This window comes from Oncorhynchus mykiss, chromosome 4 (genome assembly GCF_057628025.1).
Source record: "Oncorhynchus mykiss isolate SJ-2025 chromosome 4, ASM5762802v1, whole genome shotgun sequence".
NCBI lineage: Eukaryota > Metazoa > Chordata > Actinopteri > Salmoniformes > Salmonidae > Oncorhynchus > Oncorhynchus mykiss.
In genome coordinates, this window is record NC_143025.1 from 68,927,704 (window position 1) to 68,949,385 (window position 21,682).

The following is a 21,682-nucleotide window of genomic DNA, read 5'->3' on the forward strand; positions in this document are numbered from 1 at the left end:
CAGAAAAGGTATATTCTTAGACAAAAACACCATGCAGCGAAGAGCCTAGGGGTGGGATGATGCACTTCTCCTTTCTGGAGGGGATCTGAAAGCATGCTGCCATGTACATCCTTACATGTACCTTATCTTCCTGTGCTTGTGGCCTAATGTCTGAACAGGCTCTTATTAGATGAAAATTGGTCAGGCAGAACAGGGAGATGAAGAGACAGGAGCCCTGTTTATACCGGGTGCTAACATTGGTCCCTTTGTCCTGATCTTTTCTTCATTCTGATTGTGCCCATATTTCCAGAAATGTGTCTACATATGGTTAAAATGCGTCTGTTATCCATCCACTGTGTTTGCATTGTGACTAGATGTCCTGGTCCCTTACTTTAAGCAGATTATTTCACTGCTATTCTTTCAAAATATGATATATTTATTTAATGTAAGACACATATTGATTCTGTCCAGATCTGTCTACACTTGTAAGATATCAAGACACAATGCATGTCTGACTACCTCCGGAGGCGGACAGGATGATCTGATCATAATCAGATCACAATGTGATTTCCGATTGTCCACACCTGTCTAAAAATGTGCACACAATCAGAATGTGGACAAGATCCAGGCAGGACGCAAGTTAGAATCAGGTATAAACGGGGCTAGGGAGATTTGTCCCACACATGACATGGTGTAAAGATTCATTAAGAACGGGTTGTGTGAAAAGTGCTTGACAAGAAATCCATGTGGAATAACTAAATTTACATGTGCCGTAACTGAGACAGAGAGCAGTACATTGAAATAAAAGGCACAAACAAGTGGTAGCATTTAAACCACTCCGTTCAAATTTACTACGGTAAAATTGTACAGCCAAGCATACCCACTGGGCAGATGTCAATTCAACCTCTATTCCACGTTGGTTCAACGTAATTTCATTGAAATGACTTGGAAACAAAGTTGATTCAACCAGTGTGTGCCCGGTGGGTAGTTTTAATTGCAGTATTGACATGATGGCATGATTTACATAAGAAGATCCATGGGTAATGACAGCACAATGACCAGAGGACCTAAAGGCACAGTGTGTGTGTATATCAATCACAACATCCCCACAGTGTCACAGCACAAGGCTAGGAGACGAAGGACACAATCATGTCAACCTGGACCGGGATGACAGATGACATTGCTATGACGATCTCTACGTCAACCAACCACTCCGTGGCCAGCATAGCCCGAAACTAGGTCTTACAGATCATAGGCACAAAGAACACCTGGTAGAGTGCACAGAAGACAGACTTCTTGTTCATCTCTAAAACATACAGTATGATTTATACATTGTAAGAAGCAGTGAGTCGGACCTATGTTACAGTGACCTACTAAATGATTATATCATGACTGAGTTTAAACAAAATTACAGGATTGTAAAAAAAAAAAAAAATCACATGCAGCTAGCTACATTTAGTGTTCTTGTGCAAGTGTCACAAATAAATAAATATGGTCATGAGTGCATCATTCTAAGAGACTACACAAAAACTACAAGCACATTGACAAAGTAGGGATTTGAAAGAAGGTACTCCAGAAATATTGAAGTAAGAGAATGAAGGAAACATTTTTAAATCAAAGTCAAAATGTGTTTCTGTAAAATACACCCATGCCATTTGTTTTATGCTGCTCAGTGTAATACAATTCAGTAACAGCAGAGGGCACTCCACTCTTTATGTCTGTGCTTTCTGGTCTAATGCAGTAGGCCTATAGTTTCACTCTCAATTTACCAACTGAATTCCTTTTTTTAAGTGTCAAGTTGATGGTTGACATCGGTAAACCCTGCTACATCGGTAAAGTAGTTTGATGGCACTCAAAGACAAGACAAGTTTGACACCTAGAGTATTGGTCAAAACTATTTGTCTATTTTGTCCTGCTAGGATCATCTGCCTCAACCAATTGAAGGCCTTGGAGAAGTGAGCCCTGTTTCCTTGGGACATTATATTTGCCATTCTAACACACCACACCACACCCCTCTCAGTCCCTCAGATAAAGGTGAAAGAGCAGTCATTACAAAACAAGGACACCCTCACTTCACTCTCATAACTGAGAATATCGTATCTAATATGGCTATTAAAGGGAAATTACTATTAAATGATTAACGTAAGCTAAACAACATATAAAAAATTGTATTAACTGCCATTAAAAAAAAACTACCATACAATGTCAGTCACTCTTTCTATGGCCCATGTCATGCGTGTGTGATTGTCACCAAAACATGACTTAATGCTAATTCAATACAATCAGACAATGATGACAGTGTCTCCCTGCTCATAAACCTGCTAGCCAATAGACAGAAATCCCATTAGTTTTGTTTGCCACCTCAGGATGTTTGGGCAAGAGGCAGGAATGGTAGATTTGAATAGCAAATAGCCATGCAAACAGCAATCACAAGCTGCCTTGTGCACAATAACAAACTCCCCTCAAGAACAGGTTCCTTGGAAAACAGAATGGGATGGGTTCATTCAAGAGCAGTGATTATTATGGGTGTACAATGCTAGGCCATATACATTAATGACAGAGTATCACAGGTGATGCCACCTCTGACTAAGGGAATCATGACAATAAGAGAATAAAACCTGTTTTTTTTAAGTGTTCTGAATGGCTGAAGAACTTGGAATATTTAGAATGCAAACTCATTCTCACTTGGTTATGGGCTACTTCCTGTTAGAGACCAGGCAGTCGCCAACTCCCCCCCTGCTTCATGTACATTTACCTCTGAACTGATAGTCACTCCTCAATGGTTGATTCCAGGAATGTCAACATTAGCCTTAATAAAATAGGTTCTTAGTGCATATCGGAGGGCAATCTACTCATGCAACCTTCTCTACTTTCACTCTGAAGGCACTGAAATTAATATAGACAGGCACATCACGGCACACAGTCTCAAGTGCACTATTACAATAGCTTTTGTAACACAATGAGAAACAAACTAATTATAAACATTGGATAATTCTGGAAAGGGGGTCACAAATACAATCATGTAAAGGAAATGGAATATGGCAATCCTATCAGCTAAAAAGGGTAATATTGACCCTCAACATTTTCTGTCAATGTTAAATTGTATGTTAGTTTAAAAACACAGGAAGTGCCCGACTGCTTAATATAACTATTTCAATTGTCTCTCTTTCACCACAAGGCCAAGCACCATAGAAGTTGTAACTCATAAGAAATGGAATCCTCTATGAAAGCAAGAAGTGCTCTACAATGTTAGCTAACACTAAAATAATTTTTAAAAAGAACCCTCATTAAACAAAACCAACTAAAATCTCAAGAAGGCTTGTCACGGGACTAGCTGCAGAGAAAGAACCTAACCCATAGTCTCATCAGAACAGAAACACACTGTACAGCAGTATGTACAGAATCTACAAGTTTACACAAAACAGTGATCACATTTCACTTGTGTGGTTACAGTTTGTTTTCTGGGGCCAGGGAGAGGGGGAATAAGGGAGGGACGGAGAGATGGGGTAGCTTTTTGGGGACACCAGAGGCGTCACTGTAGTGCGAGGTGGTGGTCCTGTCAGGGGGGGTAGGGTCGAGGTGGGGAGGGGTTGACAGAGGTAACAGGACGGTCCTCTCAGAGTGAGTCTGGCTCTGGGGTCACCACCATTTGGGTGAGAATGTCTATAAGGTGGTCCAGGCCATAGAGGTAGCCGTCCTCACGGTTGCCTTCCTCCCAGGTGGCTCTGTGACTCAGGACCTGTCCCTCAGGCAGAGGGGTGGTCTTCCCAAAGTCTATCATCCACACCTTGGCCTGCTCCCGCTTGTCGTGGACGAACAGCAGTGAGCTGCCAATCACCTGGGGAAGAAGAGAAGGAGAGAGGGATCCATCTTAGCCCTCAAAACACTGAGATCTCTGTCAGCACCAAATACATAAACTAGCAGTTAAAATAACACTTTTTCCCCTGTTTAGAATAGGCTAAGACATAATTTTAAAATGTAGTTGAAATGTGTGTATGGTAGCCATCTAAGAATATAGAGGGAGAAGCCTAATGAAGAATTTTGTATGGTCTATATCGCCATATATAATCATGTAAAGGTTGTTATCGGCATTGAGTAAATAACTGCCCATTAAATCAACATCCTTCAATGTACTTACACTATACACATTTTTTTTACTGTTAAACTTTACCTTATGACTTGGAGGTTCAGATGCTTATTTGATCTAATGATCCTATGCTTTCTGTAGTTAAATACTCATTAAGGCATTGACAGGGAAAAAACATTATACTGTACAAATGCAATCCAGATTATTACATTTTACAGGTGTGTCTTACTCATAGAGATGTACAGAGCTCATTACTTGGAAATAACCTGTTTTAGCCATTGAGGGCTTCCTCCATTTTAAAGTAGTCGACTGGGTGGGGATTTCTATGGGTTGAGCTATCAGCCAATGATCAGAGCCTTGTCTTCTTCTTCAAATTGGTTTGCCTAGTTTAACAGCTTTAAGCTATGGCGGCCATCCAGTGGTCACAACAAATGAAACACAAGATTTGATTCAAGACTCCAGCACTGCAGGTGGCAGTAAGTCAACAATATTAGCTTTACACTTTTTTCAAACATCAAAAGATGTAACATAATGGCACAGATACAGAGTTGCGATCTCTATACATCTCTATGGTCTTACTACAGTATGTCTGGACAGATGGTTGATGTCAAATGTGAGTCCAAATAACCTTATTGATCAGCTATTCCTAAGTTTAGATCAAATGTTACTATAAAGACCCACTGGTTTCACATACAGTAGGTATATCTGAGGGGTTAACATACATAGGTTATTCCTGGGAGGTTTGTTCAAGGGCCTGTGTCTCAACATTTCCTCTGAAACGCCACAGCACCAAGAACTTTGGGGGGATGATTGACATCGGGAAGAGTGTCTACCTATTTGGCCTCCCTTGTGGCGCAGCAGTCTAAGGCACAGCATCTCAGTGCAAGAGGCGTCACTACAGACCCTGGTTTGATTCCAGGCTGTATCACAACTGGCCGTGATTGGGAGTCCCATAGGATGGTGCACAATTGGCCCAGCGTCGTTAGGGTTTGGTCGGTGTCGGCCATCATTGTAAATAAGAATTTGTTCTTAACTGACTTGCCTAGTTAAATAAATATCATCTGATCAGAGTGAATGATGATGTAATAGTCAGCTATGCTATTGAAACAAACTTGTTTTTACTTAATTGCAGCGGAAATCTGCATCTTACTAAGAAGCAGCGCAAATGCCCCATTCTTTGTCACTAACAGTCAGAGACACATAGGACAGATCCAACTCAAAAGTAGCCTCCTACCAGTATTCAAGTCTCCATGCCCGGTGCCAATGGCCACTGCATGCAAGTCAGACGAGTGAGCTCTTGGGGAGGGGGAGGGGGAGGGGGACCTTTTCTGATATTCGAGAGCTTACGAAATTAGCTAGTTTGATGTGCAATTCGTTAAATGTAATTAAAAAGTAATACATAAAATGTCTTAAATCCACCGAGCTACAAGGGCACTTTGTCATTGGGGGGCAAAGGGCATGTACTCAGGCATCGGTTGAGCCCTATCAGTTCACGTGCCTGAGCCTGACTACGCTTCCTGTTTGGAATAACAATGTCCTGTGATTAGTTGGTGTTTGTATAGATGCCATTGTTCATGTATTTCCACTGCCCAGATTGTAGCCTCCTGTATCAGTTGAGTGGTATATGGGCGGATCTCAAATGCGTTCATTTCAGTAAATGTTACAACTGTAGATAAAATACCAGCGGAGGACAAAAATAGATTTTGTTTACCTCGTGGGTCTTGAAGAAGGTTGATATTTCCAGAGTGTTCATGATTTCCTTCAGTCTGTCCAGATAACAGTTCTGAAAACAGACAGGCGAGAACAAAATAGGTATTATTCAATCTACCCAGGGAGATGTGGGAAAGCTTTCATTAATTCAAGGCTCAAGGTGAAAGTGTGTTATTTCATGTACAAACTATGTTAGAAATACCACAAAATTGAACTGAATTGAAATCTGTATTCATTACACAACGTTACTCATAAACAGACCATTGTGTGAATTTTGATAACTCCATAGTGCAAACCTTATTGGCCAACAGATCAGCTGATTAGAGAGAGCGATAAAGACCACACATGAGTGACAGTTAAGTACACAACAGTGGGGCCAAGGCCCACCACACAATGATAGAGATAGTGGGTTTGGCTGGGCTTGCCAGCCTTGGCTTGAGCCTAGTGGTGCCAGATAAACACATGACAAACCAATGTGGAATGGAATGGAGGAAATCTTGTTTGAATGGAATGGAGGAAATCTTTTTTGAATGTTTAGTTTCGGGTTGGATTAAATGCGGAAGACACATTTCAGTTGAATGCATTCCGTTGTACAACTGACTAGGTATCCCCCTTTCTCTTTACTTTCCCTTTCCCTGCCCTGTTTCCAGAACCCTGGGAGGCCCACATCACACACAGCCTCCCCGGCTATGACCTCACTTCCTGGGCCATTAGAGAGGGGGAAGTCCATGGGAGCTCCCTCCAGAGGCAATTAGACTGTGGCGAAGTGGGAAGGAGGTCTGTCACAGAGGTAGGGGGCTCTGGCTCACAGACACATAGATGGAGGCACACACGCACACACGCACACACTGAAAGGCTCACACACACACACTCACCAGGATGTTCTGGTTTCCTTTGACAAAGTCAGTGAATGCCTCTGTCACTTGCTCCCTGCTCCTGGTCTTTTTAAAGTCTCTGTTTACCGTCCCGTCTTCCTTCTGCAAAGAGGAAGGGAAAGAAAGAGCTGAGGATGGGGCCTCCAACATTATATTATGTCTGAGACCTCTATCATTCAAGGGGAGGCAAAATAACTTCAAAAGTCAGACCCATAACGTGGAACTTACTATACCATTCTACATACTGTAGGCATTTCTCTACACAGGAAAACCCTGCTGAAAGAGGTGAACAAAACAGGAAAGTGGCCCAATGTTTTGCATCATATTGCTTAGACAGCAGGACACGTCTGCACATACTTAATGTGCACATATTCAAACACAACCACAACGCTGTGCTTTACTGTCTCAGTAGATACACTACATGACCATGGACACCTGCTTGTCAAACATCTCATTCCAAAATCATGGGCACTAATATGAAGTTGGTCCCCCCTTTACTGCTATGACAGCCTCCACTCTTCTGGGATGGCTTTCCACTAGACGTTGGAACATCGCTGCAGGGACTTGCTTTCACTCAGCCACAAGAGCATTAGTGAGGTCGGGCACTGATGTTGGGCGATTAGGCCTGGCTCGCAGTCGGCGTTCCAATTCATCTCAAAGGTGTTCAATGGGGTTGAGGTCAGGGATCTGTGCAGGGCAGTCAAGTTCTTCCACACCGATCTCGACAAACCATTTCTGTATGGACCTTGCTTTGTGCATGGGGGGCATTGTCATGCTGAAACAGGAAAGAGCCTTCCCCAAACTGTTGCCACAAAGTTGGAAGCACAGAATCGTCTAGAATGTCATTGTATGCTGTAGCGTTAAGATTTCCATTCACTGGAACTAAGTGGCATAGCCCGAACCATGAAAAACAGCCCCAGACCAGTATCCTCCTCCACCAAACTTTACAGTTGGCACTATGCATTCGGGTAGGTAGTGTTCTCCTGGCATCCGCCAAACTCAGATTTGTCCGTTGGACTGCCAGATGGTGAAGCGTGATTCATCACTCCAGAAAAAACGTTACCCCTGCTCCAGAGTCCCATGGTGGCAAGCTTTGCACCACTCCAGCTGACGCTTGGCATTGTGCAAGGTCATCTTAGGCTTGTGTGCGGCAGCTCCACTATGGAAACCCATTTCATTAAGCTCCCGACTAACAGTTATGGTGCTGACGTTGCTTCCAGAGGCAGTTTGGAACTTGGTAGTGAGTGTTGCAACAGAGGACAGACGATTTTTACATGCTACACGCTTCAGCACTCAGTGGTCTCATTCTGTGAGCTTGTGCGGCCTACCACTTCGCGGCTGAGACTTTGTTGCTCCTAGACGTTTCCACTTCACAATAAGAGCACTTACAGTTGACCGGGGCAGCCCTAGCAGGGCAGAAGTTTGACAAACTGACTTGTTGGAAAGGTGGCATCCTATGACGGTGCCACGTTGAAAGTCACTGAGCTCTTCAGTACGGGCCATTCCACTAATTTGAAGGGGTGTCCACCCACTTTTGTGTATATATATATATATATATAAATATAAATAATGTAGGTGGTTGTCTCAACTAGCTTAAGATGAATGCACTAACTGTAACTGTGGATAAGAGTGTCTGTCAAACATTAATATGCAAGCAGACAATAATATGGGCATTGAGCTGGGACCCAACAGACACAATAGCAGCTGTGTGCACTCAAAAAACTCAGAGAGCCTTTTGATTCCACACACAGTCTCCGAGGGCAACCCCTGATGTCATGACAACAGAGAGAGCCAGAGGAGCCCCGCGGGCCGAGGCCATCTATGGACATGGTTGGAGTGGAAAACTCCGGACAGCCCTGCCGCTGCTCCCTACACTGCCGGTCCAGTCTGAACTATTCATCCAGCACATCTGTCTGTAGCCTTCCAGAGTCAAACCACAGGCCCTCATTAGAGGAGACACATTCTGGAAGACGGTGTTACGGCCCAAACATGGCCAGGATGTCTCCCTCTTGGCTTTAGGAGGAATTAGACTACCCTCATGTAATCTAATTGCCTAGGAAGGATATGCTGCAGATATGCTCTTTTTGTTGTTGTTGCTCCCAGATTTTTACAAATAAGACTATTAGTATGCTTAGCTTTACTGAGGCAGAATCACACGATCAGACCATCTGTCTGTATGTCTGCTGCACTGAATCTATTCATGTCAGCTTGGAGGAGACTGATGGTGTGTGGGAGTGAATGGGATGCTTCAGCAACTGATGTTACTGTCAATAGAAGTGTCACAAGCAGGCCCTATGTGTGACAAAAACACTCAACACAGCCTATACACACTGAGACTAAAGAGAAGGGATCCCCCCTTGTTGGCCCTGGCAACCCTCAGTATGAGGAATGCTATTAAGGGGCGACTGCAGGTTGTCTGTACGCAAACCAAGCAGGAGCATCATGGTCAGCCCTTACAAGCAGAATTACACTCTCGATTTCCCATTATAACTTTTTTCCTTATGGATAGATTTTGAGATATTTTTTCACCATTTATAATTTTGACTAGTAACTACCGAATGTACAGACTGGCATATGCAGGATTTTGTCATCTTCCCTATAGTGTTTAATTTTCTCAACAATTGACTGTTAAGCGAGTTTTCGAGAGTATGATGGCAGGTAGCCTAGCGGTTAAGAGCATGGGGCAGGTAACTGAAAGGTCGCTGGTTTGAATACCCGAGTGACAAGGTGAAAATCTGTCAATGTGCCCTTGACCAAGGCACTTAACCCTAATTGCTCCTATAAGTTGCTTTGGATATGCGCGTCTGATAAATGACTGAAATGTAAACGTTACAATGCATCATTTTACTGTATATCACGATGCATCACTACTGTATATCACGATGCATCACTCTACTGTATATCACAATGCATCACTCTACTGTATATCACAATGCATCACTCTACTGTATATCACGATGCATCACTCTACTGTATATCACGATGCATCACTCTACTGTACAGTGCCTTGAGAAAGTATTCGGCCCCCTTGAACTTTGCGACCTTTTGCCACATTTCAGGCTTCAAACATAAAGATATAAAACTGTATTTTTTTGTGAAGAATCAACAACAAGTGGGACACAATCATGAAGTGGAACGACATTTATTGGATATTTCAAACTTTTTTAACAAATCAAAAACTGAAAAATTGGACGTGCAAAATTATTCAGCCCCCTTAAGTTAATACTTTGTAGCGCCACCTTTTGCTGCGATTACAGCTGTAAGTCGCTTGGGGTATGTCTCTGTCAGTTTTGCACATCGAGAGACTGACATTTTTTCCCATTCCTCCTTGCAAAACAGCTCGAGCTCAGTGAGGTTGGATGGAGAGCATTTGTGAACAGCAGTTTTCAGTTCTTTCCACAGATTCTCGATTGGATTCAGGTCTGGACTTTGACTTGGCCATTCTAACACCTGGATATGTTTATTTTTGAACCATTCCATTGTAGATTTTGCTTTATGTTTTGGATCATTGTCTTGTTGGAAGACAAATCTCGGTCCCAGTCTCAGGTCTTTTGCAGACTCCATCAGGTTTTCTTCCAGAATGGTCCTGTATTTGGCTCCATCCATCTTCCCAACAATTTTAACCATCTTCCCTGTCCCTGCTGAAGAAAAGCAGGCCCAAACCATGATGCTGCCACCACCATGTTTGACAGTGGGGATGGTGTGTTCAGCTGTGTTGCTTTTACGCCAAACATAACGTTTGCATTGTTGCCAAAAAGTTCAATTTTGGTTTCATCTGACCAGAGCACCTTCTTCCACATGTTTGGTGTGTCTCCCAGGTGGCTTGTGGCAAACTTTAAACAACACTTTTTATGGATATCTTTAAGAAATGGCTTTCTTCTTGCCACTCTTCCATAAAGGCCAGATTTGTGCAATATACGACTGATTGTTGTCCTATGGACAGAGTCTCCCACCTCAGCTGTAGATCTCTGCAGTTCATCCAGAGTGATCATGGGCCTCTTGGCTGCATCTCTGATCAGTCTTCTCCTTGTATGAGCTGAAAGTTTAGAGGGACGGCCAGGTCTTGGTAGATTTGCAGTGGTCTGATACTCCTTCCATTTCAATATTATCGCTTGCACAGTGCTCCTTGGGATGTTTAAAGCTTGGGAAATCTTTTTGTATCCAAATCCGGCTTTAAACTTCTTCACAGCAGTATCTCGGACCTGCCTGGTGTGTTCCTTGTTCTTCATGATGCTCTCTGCGCTTTTAACGGACCTCTGAGACTATCACAGTGCAGGTGCATTTATACGGAGACTTGATTACACACAGGTGGATTGTACTTATCATCATTAGTCATTTAGGTCAACATTGGATCATTCAGAGATCCTCACTGAACTTCTGGAGAGAGTTTGCTGCACTGAAAGTAAAGGGGCTGAATAATTTTGCACGCCCAATTTTTCAGTTTTTGATTTGTTAAAAAAGTTTGAAATATCCAATAAATGTCGTTCCACTTCATGATTGTGTCCCACTTGTTGTTGATTCTTCACAAAAAAATACAGTTTTATATCTTTATGTTTGAAGCCTGAAATGTGGCAAAAGGTCGCAAAGCTCAAGGGGGCCGAATACTTTCGCAAGGCACTGTATATCACGATGCATCACTCTACTGTATATCACGATGCATCACTCTACTGTATATCACAATGCATCACTCTACTGTATATCACGATGCATTGTAGTGTCCATTCACACAGCAGTCCAGCTGTCCTCACCTTGATGCCCTCGATGCGGAAGCCTAGTGTAGCGGTGGAGCTGATGGTCTCTCTCCACTTCATGTAGCGGGGCTTGGTGACCGCCTGCTGCTCCTGCTCCTCCGGTGTGGGCGCCAGGGGGTCAACCTCCACCATCTTCTGGTACATGTCCTTCCTTAGACTGGGCTTTTTACGGGCCTTGGCCAGCTCCTCTTCCAGGTATGTCCTTTGGTGGACAGAGAAGCAAAAGAGATTACTCACTCATTCCTATCTGTTTGGTACTCACTTGTTGAATGGGATTTTATGGTTTTATGGTGTTACCAGTCCAGCAACAAAATAAATGTCCTTTTATGGGACAATATAAAGGATATTTGTACTCTTTATATCTTGGAATACAAACACTGTCCAATACAATAACGATAATTCTTGTTTGACAAAGTTGTGATAGTATTGTCGTGGCTATAGTGAGTGATCATATCCCAGGAGCCAACATGTAAAAGAAGAAGAGCAACTGTTTATTTCACATAACATTCTTTAGAAGACAGGAGGGGTTCCCTTTTCCTCAGTTCAACCCTGAATAAGGGCCTCTGTTTTCTCAACCTTTCCTTTGCAGATTCAAATGCTGATTCATGTTGCAGCAGCCAGCTACCTCAATAACAGGCCAGGCTTTAGCCTGTTAGAGCTGCACCACATTGTTGTGTTTGGACAGGCCGGTTTATAATTTGCTAATATCCTGGCCATCTGGTTATCTCTGCAGTGCAGTGCCCTTCCAGAGAACGTTCACATTAGCACACAAAGCTGTGCTAGAGAGGAAAAGAGAGGAGAGGGAGAGAGCAACACAGCTATTCATTTCAGCAATATAGGATACTGTATCAAAACAGGCCTGACCTGTTAGCATACAGTTTAAAGTGGCTCGGAAGACACTCCAATAATTCACTGGTCACTAATAACATTACAAAGTGGCTAAGGAGAGAACAATTATAACCCATATATGGTATACATCTGATGCAAACTTAACAAGGGAGAGTTTGACAACTGTAACACATACAGTGCCTTGCGAAAGTATTCGGCCCCCTTGAACTTTGCGACCTTTTGCCACATTTCAGGCTTCAAACATAAAGATATAAAACTGTATTTTTTTGTGAAGAATCAACAACAAGTGGGACACAATCAGGAAGTGGAACGACATTTATTGGATATTTCAAACTTTTTTAACAAATCAAAAACTGAAAAATTGGGCGTGCAAAATTATTCAGCCCCCTTAAGTTAATACTTTGTAGCGCCACCTTTTGCTGCAATTACAGCTGTAAGTCGCTTGGGGTATGTCTTTATCAGTTTTGCACATCGAGAGACTGACATTTTTTCCCATTCCTCCTTGCAAAACAGCTCGAGCTCAGTGAGGTTGGATGGAGAGCATTTGTGAACAGCAGTTTTCAGTTCTTTCCACAGATTCTCGATTGGATTCAGGTCTGGACTTTGACTTGGCCATTCTAACACCTGGATATGTTTATTATTGAACCATTCCATTGTAGATTTTGCTTTATGTTTTGGATCATTGTCTTGTTGGAAGACAAATCTCCGTCCCAGTCTCAGGTCTTTTGCAGACTCCATCAGGTTTTCTTCCAGAATGGTCCTGTATTTGGCTCCATCCATCTTCCCATCAATTTTAACCATCTTCCCTGTCCCTGCTGAAGAAAAGCAGGCCCAAACCATGATGCTGCCACCACCATGTTTGACAGTGGGGATGGTGTGTTCATTGTGATGAGCTGTGTTCCTTTTACGCCAAACATAAAGTTTTGCATTGTTGCCAAAAAGTTACATTTTGGTTTAATCTGACCAGAGCACCTTCTTCCACATGTTTGGTGTGTCTCCCAGGTGGCTTGTGGCAAACTTTAAACAACACTTTTTATAGATATCTTTAAGAAATGGCTTTCTTCTTGCCACTCTTCCATAAAGGCCAGATTTGTGCAATATACGACTGATTGTTGTCCTATGGACAGAGTCTCCCACCTCAGCTGTAGATCTCTGCAGTTCATCCAGAGTGATCATGGGCCTCTTGGCTGCATCTCTGATCAGTCTTCTCCTTGTATGAGCTGAAAGTTTAGAGGGACGGCCAGGTCTTGGTAGATTTGCAGTGGTCTGATACTCCTTCCATTTCAATATTATCGCTTGCACAGTGCTCCTTGGGATGTTTAAAGCTTGGGAAATCTTTTTGTATCTAAATCCGGCTTTAAACTTCTTCACAACAGTATCTCGGACCTGCCTGGTGTGTTCCTTGTTCTTCATGATGCTCTCTGCGCTTTTAACGGACCTCTGAGACTATCACAGTGCAGGTGCATTTATATGGAGACTTGATTACACACAGGTGGATTGTATTTATCATCATTAGTCATTTATAGCAACATTGGATCATTCAGAGATCCTCACTGAACTTCTGGAGAGAGTTTAATGCACTGAAAGTAAAGGGGCTGAATAATTTTGCACGCCCAATTTTTCAGTTTTTGATTTGTTAAAAAAGTTTGAAATATCCAATAAATGTCGTTCCACTTCATGATTGTGTCCCACTTGTTGTTGATTCTTCACAAAAAAATACAGTTTTATATCTTTATGTTTGAAGACTGAAATGTGGCAAAAGGTCGCAAAGTTCAAGGGGGCCGAATACTTTTGCAAGGCACTGTATGTGGAGTTCAGCAGTCAAATAATTAACCCAAAGGAATGGAATTGGATTCACAACACTTTCCCAACAGGCTGATTTAAGCCATGATGTGAGAGAGGGGCCAGCTGGCTGTCTGCTAGCTACAGGACGATCTCTTCACTGTAGGGGAGGATGATGGTCATTCCTCGGTGCTAGGCCTAATGGATGTCTGCCTGACTAAATATTGGACCTTACCCTAACCTGTCAAACCGGAACAAAGAGATCTGAGAGTTAACATGCCGTTTAACTGAGATTAGATCTGTGCCTAATTGCAACTTCAACGCACCTGAGATGCACCTGCCTATGAAAGTGTGTCATTCCAGTGTCCGACACTCACCTGACGCCCATCTTGCAGTCCATGACGCAGGGCAGGTCGAACTCAGAGAGCAGGTCGTCCATCTGGTTGTACTTCTCCCCGTCCTTCTCCACGTCTCCGTGGTAGGCCGGTACGTAGGGCCGCAGCACGTCATTCATCAGCCAGTCTAGGCAGCGCTGCTCACAGTCACAGTGCTTCTTCAGGATCCGCCCGTTAGCCCCCGCCTTGAAACTGCCTGAGAGGAACCATTACATGCAATAAAAACATTTAGACAAACTACAGTAGAGGTTGTAGGCCTGGTTTACATTGCTTGATCCTGTTGCTAAAGAAAAAGTCTTATCTGATTCTGAGTGAAATATTCAATTACAGGTAGCCTAGTTAAAGTAAATACTAATATTATGAAACTCTTAGCTATGCCAGAATTGTAGTACTGAGCCTTTGAATATATGATGTACAAGTTTATCCCCGATGCTTAGCATGAGACTATATTTGAATTCCAAACACAATGGTCACTGTAGCGTATCAAATCCAGCCGGGAGAAAGAGAGCGGAACACAAAACACACATTCCATTCATAGCCTTATCCCAGAATCCCCACATTCCGGAAGCAGTGTTGTCAAGGCCTACCTGCATGACCCGCCAGCTGAATCCAAGGGTACTTCTTCTTGAAGGACATGACGAACGGAGACCAGTGGACCATGTTCTTGATCTTCTTCCATGACTTGTGCTGTATGGATGGTAAACAGAGGACGCTTTGAGTAAACCTACACTGTGTTGTGTTCCTTGCACAGTACTCAGTCTGTTTTCATAGCAAACACTGTAGTATTACAAGAGAAAAAAACAGAACAGTGCTCTGTTGTGCATGGATGTCATTGTTAATTTATTAACCATTCAGAATCCAACCCACCACACTTTAACATTTGACTTTTTTTGTCAATCACTAATGTAGTCTCTAATTTTTCTCTCGAGAGATGGTCACAGTCAGGCGCACATCTTAACTAATATTAGCATACACCACATAATTATTACAGACCACAGGAATAATAGAAACCAAGGGTGAACAGAACAGTGCTCTGTTGTGCATGGATGTCATTGTTAATTTATTAACCATTCAGAATCCAACCCACCACACTTTAACATTTGACTTTTTTTGTCAATCACTAATGTAGTCTCTAATTTTTCTCTCGAGAGATGGTCACAGTCAGGCGCACATCTTAACTAATATTAGCATACACCACATAATTATTACAGACCACAGGAATAATAGAAACCAAGGGCGAAAATATGGTGTAGATATTGGGAGGGGAGAAGGGCAAACAGTAGAAGGGATGTCCGGGGATTCCCCAGAATTTGTTTTGACATTTTAAAATGCATTTCCTGCAATTCTACACAGTTTGACATGACTTATGACACCTCTCTTGATGGATATATGGAGGGGTATTTTAAAAACACAGTATAAGTGGAAGGATAAGTCATCACCATCATTAATGAAGGTATTTCAAGGCAAAAATTAAGATACAAAATACTGAGTTATTATAATGATGCACACATGCATATTTATTTAAATCAAGACACAAAAGATGAAGACAGTTTTATTATAATGATGCACATGAATATTTACATAAAAAAGTTCCTGCAATTCTAGAGTTTGACAATAAAATGTCTTTAATATTGAATATCCCTTTAATAAGTTAAGTATCTAAAAGCCACCTTTTAACTATTGTCTTAAATGACAGCTGTTTGTTAGACTGAATATCACAACTCTAAATATACTGGAAGGTATATTTTCTCAGCCCCCCAAGTGTATGTCTTCCACCTGTAAACTATGAAAACTACAACACTTGATAGTCAATGTACAGTTGAAGTCGGAAGTTTACATACACCGTAGCCAAATACATTTAAACTCCGTTTTTCACAATTCCTGACATTTAATCCTAGTAAAAATTCCCTGTTTTAGGTCAGTTAGGATCACTTTATTCTAAGAATGTGAAATGTCAGAATAATAGTAAGGAGAATGATTTATTTCAGCTTTAATTTCTTTCATCACATTGTCAGTGGGTCAGAAGTTTACATATACTCAATTCGTATTTGGTAGCATTGCCTTGAAATTGTTTAACTTGGGTCAAACGTTTCGGGTAGCCTTCCACAACCATCCCACAATAAGTTGGGTGAATTTTGGCCCATTCCTCCAGACAGAGCTGGTGTAACTGAGTCAGGTTTGTAGGCCTCCTTGCTCGCACACGCTTTTTCAGTTCTGCCCACAAAGGTTCTTTAGGATTGAGGTCAGGACTTGGTGATGGCTACTCCAATACCTTGACTTTGTTGTCCTGAAGCCATTTTGCCACAACTTTGGAAGTATGCTTGGGGTCATTATCCATTTGGAAGACCCAAGTTCTATTTTTGTTTCATCAGACCAGAGGATATTTCACCAAAAAGTACAATCTTTGTACCCATGTGCAGTTGCAAACCGTAGTCTGGCTTTTTTATGGCGGTTTTGGGGCAGTGGCTTCTTCTCGTTTTACTGTAGATACTTTTGTACCTGTTTCCTCCAGCATCTTCACAAGGTCCTTTGCTGTTGTTCTGGGATTGATTTGCACTTTTCGCACCAAAGTACTTTCATCTCTAGGAGACAGAACGCGTCGCCTTCCTGAGCGGTATGACCGCTGCATGGTCCCTTGGTGTTTATACTTGCATACTATTGTTTGTAAAGATGAACGTGGTACCTACAGGCGTTTGGAAAATGCTCCCAAGGATGAACCAGACTTGTGGAGGTCTACAATTTTTTTTCTGAGGTCTTGGCTGATATCTTTTGATTTTCCCATGATGTCAAGCAAAGAGGCACTGAGTTTGAAGGTAGGCCTTGAAATACATCCACAGGTACACCTCCAATTGACTCAAATTATGTCAATTAGCCTATCAGAAGCTTCTAAAGCCATGACATCATTTTCTGAAATTGTCCAAGCTGTTTAAAGGCACTGACATACTTAGTGTATGTAAACTTCTGACCTACTGGAATAGTGATACAGGGAATTATAAGTGAAATAATCTCTCTGTAAACAATTGTTGGAAAAATGACTTGTGTCATGCACAAGTAGATGTCCTAACTGACTTGCCAAAACTATAGTTTGTTAACAAGAAATTTGTGGAGTGGTTGAAAAACTAGTTTTAATGACTTCAACCTAAGTGTATGTAAACTTCTGACTTCAACTATATGATCAACTTAGTAGACGATATCCTATGTACATATTATGGTCATTATGGCATTGGGACACCTCAGGGTTCAGTGTGGTCTGAGCTGGACTGGGGACTGAATGAATGCCTGTTAGAGAGAGAAAGAGAGAGTCAGGGAGAGTCTCCATTGAATCTGTAAATTAGTCCAGGAGTAATATTTCACTTACTGCTACTGAAGCTTGAGGGTATATGTAACTGGTTCCAGGCTGTGCTCTAAAGGTGACTGACATACACATCTGACTGCATGGCAAGTGCTGCTTTGGGTGAGGCTTAGCAGCACACTGAAATCAGGGACGATTCTAGGATCATTTGAAGGCAGATGGAGGGACATTGGGTAGTGAAAAGTGTCTGTATACAAAACAATTGGTGAGTCCTGGCTTTGTGAATATTCCAGCCATGAATAGTATTTCTACCATGTGGCATTAAAAGCCATCTTCCTGTTACCTTGTCCTTGCTGTGTTCTGGGGAACACCTACCACCACGGGGCCCCCCAACCCAAAAACCAACAACAACATGTCACGCCCTGACCTTAGAGATCCTTTTTATGTCTCTATATTGGTTTGGTCAGGGCGTGAGTTGGGGTGGGTATGCTATGTTCTATGTTGTGTAGTTCTATGTTTTGGCCGGGTAGGGTTCTCAATCAGGGACAGCTGTCTATCGTTGTCTCTGATTGAGAACCATACTTAGGCTGCCCTTTTTCCCACCTGTGTTTGTGGGTAGTTGACTTTGTTTAGGGCACATAGCCTTTAGCTTCACGGTTTGTTTTTATTGTTTTGTTCGGTGTCATTTTCCAAATAAAGAGAACATGTACGCTCACAACGCTGCACCTTGGTCCTCCGCCTTCAACAGCCGTGACTAAACAAAACCATTTTGGGGGGGAAAACCGCTAACTTCCACATTTCAATACATTTTGCCATGGACAGAGAGAAATATGCAGATTTGTAATGCTATTTTATACATTTTGCCATGAGACTGTGAACATTTTGGAGTTTTAAAGCTAACTTCCTGCAATTCAACACATTTTGCTTTGAAGATGAGAGAAAATGTTGCAGTTTGCCATTGCTTATGATGTGCTTACATGCTATCTGGTGTTGGTAAATGACAACCTTCTTGTGTGTCGCATGCCTTGTTCACAAAGGACTCTAAGGTCATAACATGGTTAAAAATGTACAGAGAAGAGGTTTAAGGAGTCTGCTGCTGCTGTTACCAAATCATTAGGATGGTCTCAATCTAACTAAGTGCAAAGGGTCGGCGCCAAGGCATTATGAGCCCCACGTATAACAGTTAACGGCAGAGTGTGTTTTTCAGGATGAGTTCCAGCCTAGTCGCTGTGCTCTGCCGATGGGTAACATTATGTTATTCCCCCCTCACTGGACGTCCCTGAGAGAGCTCTCTTTAATTTTCCGTTTTGGCATGGCTAGTGCATTCTTCACTCCGCTAGCTGATCTCCACCTCGGATGGATGTGGGGTTTCCCTTAGCCACCAACCGACAACAGCACTCTGGTCTCTCTCGGCCCAAGGCCAGGGAAGCCTTTACCCCCCCTCCCCCCAAGCACCAGAGCCAGCAGAGTGCTCTCCAAGACACATTGAGCTAACACACATCATTCAGGGTGCTCTCCCACACTGAGCCAGGGTGCACTTTGAACTCAGTGACTCACACACACACATACAAAAGCAAGGACGAACGCACAAACAACAGCCGTTCTGGCAAACACAGTGAGATGTTTAAGAGCAGCTCTTAAGAGTTAAGACCATTAAAACGCACTTCAGCACTTGAATAATTGCTGGGAAATCTTACTCCACATAATTAAGAGATATTTGGTTTATTTTCTCTCAGCTGACTGGCTATACTTGCCATGTTTAAATTCTCTCGTCTGACTTTGAAAAAACATTGACAAAGCAACTTCCCATTCAGGGAACAATGTACAGTGGGGCAGAAAAGTATTTAGTCAGACACCAATTGTGCAAGTTCTCCCACTTAAAAAGAGGAGAGAGGCCTGTAATTTTCATCATAGGTACACTTCAACTATGACATACAAAATGAGGGGGAAAAATCCAGAAAATCACATTGTAGGATTTTTAATGAATTTATTTGCAAATTATGGTGGAAAATAAGTATTTGGTCACCTACAAACAAGCAAGATTTCTGGCTCTCACAGACCTGTAACTTCTTCTTTAAGAGGCTCCTCTGTCCTCCACTCGTTACCTGTATTAATGGCACCTGTTTGAACTTGTTATCAGTATAAAAGACACCTGTCCACAACCTCAAACAGTCACACTCCAAACTCCACTATGGCCAAGACCAAAGAGCTGTCAAAGGACACCAGAAACAAAATTGTAGACCTGCATCAGGCTGGGAAGACTGCATCTGCAATAGGTAAGCAGCTTGGTTTGAAGAAATCAACTGTGGGAGCAATTATTAGGAAATGGAAGACATAATCTCCCTCGATCTGGGGCTCCACGCAAGATCTCACTCCGTGGGATCAAAATGATCACAAAAACGGTGAGCAAAAATCCCAGAACCACACGGGGGGGACCTAGTGAATGACCTGCAGAGAGCTGGGACCAAAGTAACAAAGCCTATCATCAGCAAGGGCATTGAAGTTGAAACGTAGCTGGGTCTTTCAGCATGACAATGATCCCAAACACACCGCCCGGGCAATGAAGGAGTGGCTTCGTAAGAAGCATTTCAAGGTCCTGGAGTGGCCTAGCCAGTCTCCAGATCTCAACCCCATAGAAAATCTTTGGAGGGAGTTGAAAGTCCGTGTTGCCAGCCACAGCCCCAAAACATCACTGCTCTAGAGGAGATCTGCATGGAGGAATGGGCCACAATACCAGCAACAGTGTGTGAAAACCTTGTGAAGACTTACAGAAAATGTTTGGCCTCTGTCATTGCCAACAAAGGGTATATAACAAAGTATTGAGATAAACTTTTGTAATTGACGAAATTATTTTCCACCATAATTTGCAAATAAATTCATTAAAAATCCTACAATGTGATTTTCTGGATTTTTTTTCTAATTTTGTCTGTCATAGTTGAAGTGTACCTATGATGAAAATTACAGGCCTCTCTCATATTTTTAAGTGGGAGAACTTGCACAATTGGTGGCTGACTAAATAATTTTTTGCCCCACTGTATATCTAGATGTGATGAACAGTGCACGTGCACCCAGATGGAAATATCTGTTTTCAGTAAGTAGATTAAGTTACATTAAGAAGTTTATAAAAAGCACTGGAGTTTTTTTCCATCACTTGAGCTGTGCTCCAATGGTGGAGGGATCCACTCATACTGCTCTTCACAGTAGATGTAAGAGAATATCAGGGAGGCTAGCGGTTGGTTCACACACATATACACATGAGTGCGTGACCACACAAATATGAGTGCTCTTTCTCTCTTTCTCTCTCTCTCTCACACTCACTCACTCTCATTCACACACACACACACACACACACACACACACTGTTTCACGTGGTGGAAACTGACTGAACCAGGGGTCAGCTGCGTAGCGGTGGCGCTCAGGGAGAGGCAGAGCCAGACCATCAGATAACAGCAGCACCAGGGACAGGACTGAGTGTGAGCTTTCCCTTTAGGTCTGTTTGTGTTTCTATGCTACCCACGATCATAAAAGCAAAACAACCACACCCTCACATGACAAACATTAGAGATACAGCCCAATCACACGCCGACAGCCTACAAGAATACATACATCAATGACACAATTAGATGACCACATGCTTTAATGCTTTCCTGACGTTACTCTGTCTAAAAAAAAGTAAGCAGTGCAAGTATTATTATGTAGTAATAGCATCACACCCATTTCCACAGAGGATACCACACGCCAGATATAACCTTGTATCAACTATCAACTGCACTCATAAATGCAGTAAAATCTAAATGACAATTTATTTGTCACATGCTTCGTAAATAACCCGCCAAACCGCGCTCCTTAACACCCAACAGCTTAAACCGGAGGCCAGTGGCACCAATGTGTCTAAGGAAACACCGTTCAACTGATGACTAAAGTAAGCCTACAGGCTTCCGGCCCGTCACAAGGAGTCGCCA

General features: G+C 42.5%; 1 protein-coding gene across 3 annotated transcripts in view; it reads right to left on the reverse strand.

Moving 5' to 3' along the window:
- Window positions 1–801: 801 nt before the first annotated feature.
- itpkb (inositol-trisphosphate 3-kinase B) overlaps window positions 802–21,682 on the reverse strand; it is a 55,101-nt gene continuing 34,220 nt past the window's right edge. For all 3 annotated transcript variants that reach the window (XM_021600491.3, XM_021600490.3, XM_090232835.1), the window contains exons 3-8: window positions 15,016–15,115; window positions 14,411–14,624; window positions 11,400–11,604; window positions 6,652–6,753; window positions 5,778–5,849; window positions 802–3,817 (exon numbers count right to left, since the gene is read on the reverse strand). In XM_021600491.3, the coding sequence (XP_021456166.2) occupies window positions 3,596–3,817; window positions 5,778–5,849; window positions 6,652–6,753; window positions 11,400–11,604; window positions 14,411–14,624; window positions 15,016–15,115 (915 nt within the window). In that variant the 3' untranslated portion in view covers window positions 802–3,595. The remainder of the gene's footprint in view (window positions 3,818–5,777; window positions 5,850–6,651; window positions 6,754–11,399; window positions 11,605–14,410; window positions 14,625–15,015; window positions 15,116–21,682) is intronic.